At 35.9% G+C, this 6000-nt stretch overlaps 1 protein-coding gene across 1 annotated transcript in view; it reads right to left on the reverse strand.

Annotated features, from left to right (window-relative positions):
- LOC128647616 (5-hydroxytryptamine receptor 3A-like) overlaps positions 1 to 1751 on the reverse strand; it is a 175043-nt gene extending 173292 nt beyond the window's left edge. The window contains exon 1 of the mRNA XM_053700373.1: positions 1634 to 1751. Coding sequence (XP_053556348.1) covers positions 1634 to 1679 — 46 coding nt within the window. The 5' untranslated portion in view covers positions 1680 to 1751. The remainder of the gene's footprint in view (positions 1 to 1633) is intronic.
- Between the last annotated feature and the right edge of the window lie 4249 nt (positions 1752 to 6000).

Here is a 6000-nt window from a genome sequence, read left to right on the forward strand (position 1 = left end):
AAAAAAAAAAAAAAAAGAAGCTGCAGAGCTGTTCCCAGGGCCCCATTTATGCAGCTGTAGTTGCTACTTGACCTCTCCCCTACATCAAGGCTAGCAGGGATGATTGGCAAGCCCTGTTCTTGTGCATTTGGTTGCATGAGAGCAGGAAGCACAGATGCACAAGCAATTGTTTGTGCAATGTTACATTCTTGGCCTTGTCAATCCAGGCTTTAATTAATGCAGCCCTTTGTATTATTCCTATACAAAGTTAAGACAATTTGAAAACCAGGCTTGTAAAACAGATGATAGATTGATAGATAAATAGACAGACAGACAGGCAGATAGAAAGATAGATAGATAGATAGATAGATAGATAGATAGATAGATAAGACAAAGCTGGAGGATGACAGGTTTGTGTGACTACTACTGCTGATTGGCTCCCAGGTCATGTATAATCTCTATCAATATATACAGTATATCCTTATCCTATTCAGCATACAAATGTTGTTTGTTTTATATAACATTTCAAAAGATACGAAGGACTAGTATTTTGGTTAAAGGGACAGTCTAGTCAAAACTAAACAACTTTCCAATTTACTTTTATCATCAAATTTGCTTTGTTCTTTGGCATTTTTTGTTGAAAACTAAACCTGAGTAGGCTTGTATGCTAATTTCTAAGACCTTGAAGGCCGCTTTTTATCTAAGTGCATTTTGACGGTTCTTCATAGCAAGTTAGTGCTAGTTCATGTGTGACATAACGATAACATTGTGCTCAATCCCATGGAGTTATTTATGAGTCAGCACTAATTGCCTAACATGCATGTCTGTCAAAAGAACTGAGATAAGGAGGCAGTTTGCAGAGTCTTAGATACAAGGTATTTACAGAGGTAAAAAGTATATTAATATAACTGTCGGTTATGCAAACCTGGGAATGGGTAATAAAGGGAAAATATTTTTAAACAATAACAATTATGGAGTAGTCTGTCCTTTTTAGCCTATTACATTTTTTGAGAAAACGTACAATAAAAACAATTGTAAGCTTTTATACAATGGGACAATTGTGCACAAACATACCTTTCTATTAGAGTCAAAATCAAAATAGATAGATATAGGCAGACAGACAAACAAACAGACAGATGATACATAGAAAGATAGATAGATAGATAGATAGATAGATAGATAGATAGATAGATAGATAGATCAGAGAGATAGATCAGATAGAGAGAGAGAGAGAGTGAGAGAGAGATAGATAGATAAATGATAGATAAGATAAGATAGATAGATAGATAGATAGATAGATGATAGAGAGACAGATAGATAGATAGATAGATAGATAGATAGATAGATAGATAGATAGATAGATAGATAGATAGTGAGGCACGCTGTTAACAAAACATACATCTCCAGCCTCCTATATCAAAATAATCAGTTGTAGTTTGCATAATAATTTGCCTTTGACTGAGTTTCATTCATATAATGCTCATGCATACTGACACAAGGATGACTATTTTTCTAAAGACATAATATGAATGATAATAAGCAAATAGCATAAATAAGTGTCTGGTTATCATTATGTTTAAAATGTAACTAGTTAATTAATGGTGTATAACTGTTCTTTATAGAGCTTATGTGTTTATATATATATATGACTTACCTAAAGATGTGAGCACCAGCAGCAGAGCTAGAGTCCATGGCGACATTTTGAGATGAGTGAGGGGAAAAGCAACTCCTTAAATCTCTTCATGTAATTATACATACTTGCATGGTAACTGTGCTATGTTTGTGGGAGGATACTGACATTTTACATGCAAAAGAATCTAAAAAACTTGAAAGTGGAGAAACCTGTTTAATATGTAAGGTCATTTTCCAAAATACTGATCCAAGGACCATGTGAAATTAAAAAAGGCTTTGAGAAATTCAATGTCAAAAGTATTTTTTATTCCTGATCTTATCCCATTATATGTTATTGAGCTGACCGGAATACTGACACACATATTTTTATAATGGTGGCTTCCAACAATGTATCAGCAACATTAATAGCCATTTTGTATCTGAATACAGATAGTATTATTTAATAATAAAACACATAGGGGCCGAATTATCAATGTGCGGACATGATCAGCTATAGAATTTTGTAGGTTTACTGCCCCTTTAAAGAGAGCAGAGAAATATTATTACAAATATATAGATTCAAATTTTTTAAATAAAAATAATGCATAATTCGAATCTAATTAATAGAAAAATTTGAATTGAATATTAGATTTAAAGAAAACATTAGAAATACTATTACATTAAATGAATGTAATGTTCTACAAGCATTAGAAATTGGAAAGAACAAACGTCGTAAAATTAATTTCATTTTTAGAATGTTGCAAAACATTCGCCCATCCTTAGTAGTCAAATTAAAGAGATAATGAAAATGTGTGTGCAATTTGTAATGCAGTAAACAGGAAGAGATAATAAAAAGGTAAGAAAAAGATAAGACATAAAATTAGACAAAAATGAAAAGAAAATGGCTGATTTGCAAATAATATATATATATATATATATATTCTCAACAAACAACTGAAAAAGCGCCAAACTATGCTAGAAAAAATTCATGCAAATTTCATGCAAAAAATAATAATAACAATAATACATTTAAAAATAAATGACATTTCAAGCTCTATATCATATTCCTACTTTTCTGCAGGTAGAGTCTTTTTATAACGAGTGTGTCACAATGTCCAAAAAGACAGCAAAGAAGTTTCTCCTTATTATGCCGCTCCCTTTTTAAATCACTGGTGTGATATCGGTGAAAAGATGCACACTTTAGGGCTAGAGGAAAGAAAACATGGAGCGCAAAGGGAAAAACAGAAAAAACATCATGGTGCAGTGTATCTAAATAAAATAAATACATTTATTGTATACACAAAAAAACTAACTCACAAGTGCGACCTCAAACAATGTGAGGTCTGTAGTATAAAGCGTTGGTATAGGTGACTCCTAACTCTGCAATAGAGCGCTCCTTATATCCCCAGGCCTTCCCACACACACGTATTGTGACGCTAAACCCCTTCCGGTTTGGAGGAACCGTTGCCGGCAACACAGGTTTGCCTTTCTGGATGAGGCACCTGCTCTGGGGTATCACAACTCGCCCATCATCGGACATCGGACAGTTGTTTCTACAGGCAGGGAGGCCTGGGGATATAAGGAGCGCTCTATTGCAGAGTTAGGAGTCACCTATACCAACGCTTTATACTACAGACCTCACATTGTTTGAGGTCGCACTTGTGAGTTTGTTTTTTTGTGTATACAATAAATGTATTTATTTTATTTAGATATACTGCACCATGATGTTTTTTCTGTTTTTCCCTTTGCGCTCCGTGTTTTCTTTCCTCTAGCCCTAATATATATTCTATGTAATAAATGAAACAGTATAAAGTGAAAATCCCTTGGTAACCTAAAATAAACTATAGATTGTATAGATTTGAGTGGCACTAACAATGCCTGCTACTGGTATGGCTTCATGAACAGCCTATTAGGAGCGAGACACACTGTCATTAAAGGGACAGTCTATACCAGAATTTGTATTGTTTAAAAAGATAGATAATCCCTTTATTACCCATTCCCCAGTTTTGCATAACCAACACAGTTATATTAATATTTGTTTTACCTTGTATCTAAGCCTCTGCAGACTGCCCCCTTATCTCAGTGCTTTTGACAGACATGCCGTTTATCCAATCAGTGCAGACTCCTAAATAACTCTACGGAGTGAGCACAATGTTATCTATATGACACACATAAACTAGTACTGTCTAACTGTGATTATTTTTTTAAATGCTCTGAGCTAAGAGGCAGTTTTCAACAGTTTAGAAATCAGTTTGAGCCTACCTAGGTTTAGCTTTTCAAAAATACCACCAAGGGAAAAAAAGCAAATTTAATGATAAAAGTCAATTGGAAAGTTGTTTAAAATGTCATGCCCTATCTGAATCATGAAAGTTTAATTTTGACTAGACTGTCCCTTTAATGATGAATCTGACTGTGGCACCTGTGCTAATGACATCGCCATTTGTAATGTCAACATCAGAAGTAGACTTGTGGCAGAATTAGCATCAAAAGTTGCACAGGAAGTTTTAAAAACCTGTGAGTATTCTTTACTTATTCAGTTATTAATTTCCTGGTGTTTCTGTTCCTTATTATCTATCCTGGTTTGACCCTGGCTAGTTATCTGTATTCTGCTACCTGTCCGACCCTCTGTTTTGCAGCTTATCTTGGACTGATTATGTGGCTAATAACTCTTGGAGCTGTTTACATCATGTTTGGTTTGCCTGCACCTTCTGCTCTGTTGTCTGCTTTGAGCAAAGATAGTCAGCAGCTAGCTCCCAGTATTGGGTTTCTGCTCTTGAACCTACCTAGGTATGCTTGTCATTAAAGGATACAAAGAGAAAAAGGCAAAGTGGATAATATTGGAGCACATAAGTATAATGGAATGTTATTTTAAATTTCATGCTCTGTCTGAACCATGAAAATGTTATTTTAACTTTACTGTCCTTTTAAGACAGCTCTAGCTAACGCCGTTTATACTATAATTTTATTAACAATATCACATTTACATTAATAGCTTCCCATCTCCATGTCTCTATACAGCACTTGCCAGACATATCAATAATTCAAGGACATGGCCATAGATGCTGTTCATATGTCCTAACAATCTCTTATATCTGATGAGTGACATTTACATGCAACTACAAAAGCACATAAGGTATTAAGATACCCATTCATCCTTTAGTGAGTAAAATCCACCAACTCCACTTAACTACAATAAAGACAATGACACAATGGCCTCTAGTTATCATGGTCTGGTGGACCTGATCCGACACTGCGGATCAGGTCTGCCAGACCTCGCTGAATACGGCGAGCAATACACTCGCCGTATTCAGCATTGCACCAGCAGCTCACAAGAGCTGCTGGTGCAACGCCGCCCCCTGCAGACTCGCGGCCAATGGGCCGCCAGCAGCGGGGTGTCAATCAACCCGATCGTACTCGACCGGGTTGATTTCCGGTGATGTCTGTCCGCCTGCTCAGAGCAGGCGGACAGGTTACGGAGCATCGGTCTTTGTGACCGCTGCTTCATAACTGCTGTTTCTGGTAAGCCTGCAGGAGCTTGATACATATGCCCCAATGTATGTGCTAGTCATACATTGCATATTTTATCACCTTTATGTCTGCCCATTATGTTAAAATTTAGTTTAACTATCTCAGGCCCATATATCTTTCTTATTATTTGCTAATGTTTTTATTTCCCACATGGATACCTCTGTCTTATCTCTGTAATTTTTTATCTTTTGTTTTTGCTTGAATAACCCTTAGCTCAAATGTAACCATAAATGCACTCTCCCCATACCTTAACTTTTTTTGCAGGTCCTTCTGACCCTAATATATCTCTCTCCCTCAGCCTGATTTAAAATATATCCTGCCCTAGACTTGCAAGCAAATACACAGACTTCCACTCTGTTACACTGCCCTCTGCTAACAAACAGGTAGCCTTCTGGAAAACAGTTTCCCTCCCACCCCAAGCTTATTTCCTCATTTATAGATAGTCTCCCACACAACTTTCATTCTCCTAAAATGAGAGGTGCAAACACTGATCAGCACATCCTTCCATTCACTTAACCCTATAGAATACATACCCTCTCTGACTACAAATAGCTATATATCACGCATCAATATTATATACTTTTGTTTCTTTTTTCATTTTAATTTTTTACTATTTGTGTTTTATTTTCATCTATACACCGCATACCACTAACATGAATCCAAATATGACCATACTGTTATTCGTGATAACCCTTTTCTCATTCCAATTTTGTTCACATCACTACCGCCATAAGCACACACCTCAAACTGGAAAACAAATTATCATACACCATAGTCTGATCTGTTGCTGTAACTTATCTGCTGAGTGCTGGTGGAGAGTTATAAAAAATAGTCCTCCTACCCCCACCTTACAAAATTATAAAGTATCCCATTCACTATATG

The sequence above is a fragment of the Bombina bombina genome, chromosome 1, assembly GCF_027579735.1.
Source record: "Bombina bombina isolate aBomBom1 chromosome 1, aBomBom1.pri, whole genome shotgun sequence".
In the NCBI taxonomy this organism is placed as follows: domain Eukaryota; kingdom Metazoa; phylum Chordata; class Amphibia; order Anura; family Bombinatoridae; genus Bombina; species Bombina bombina.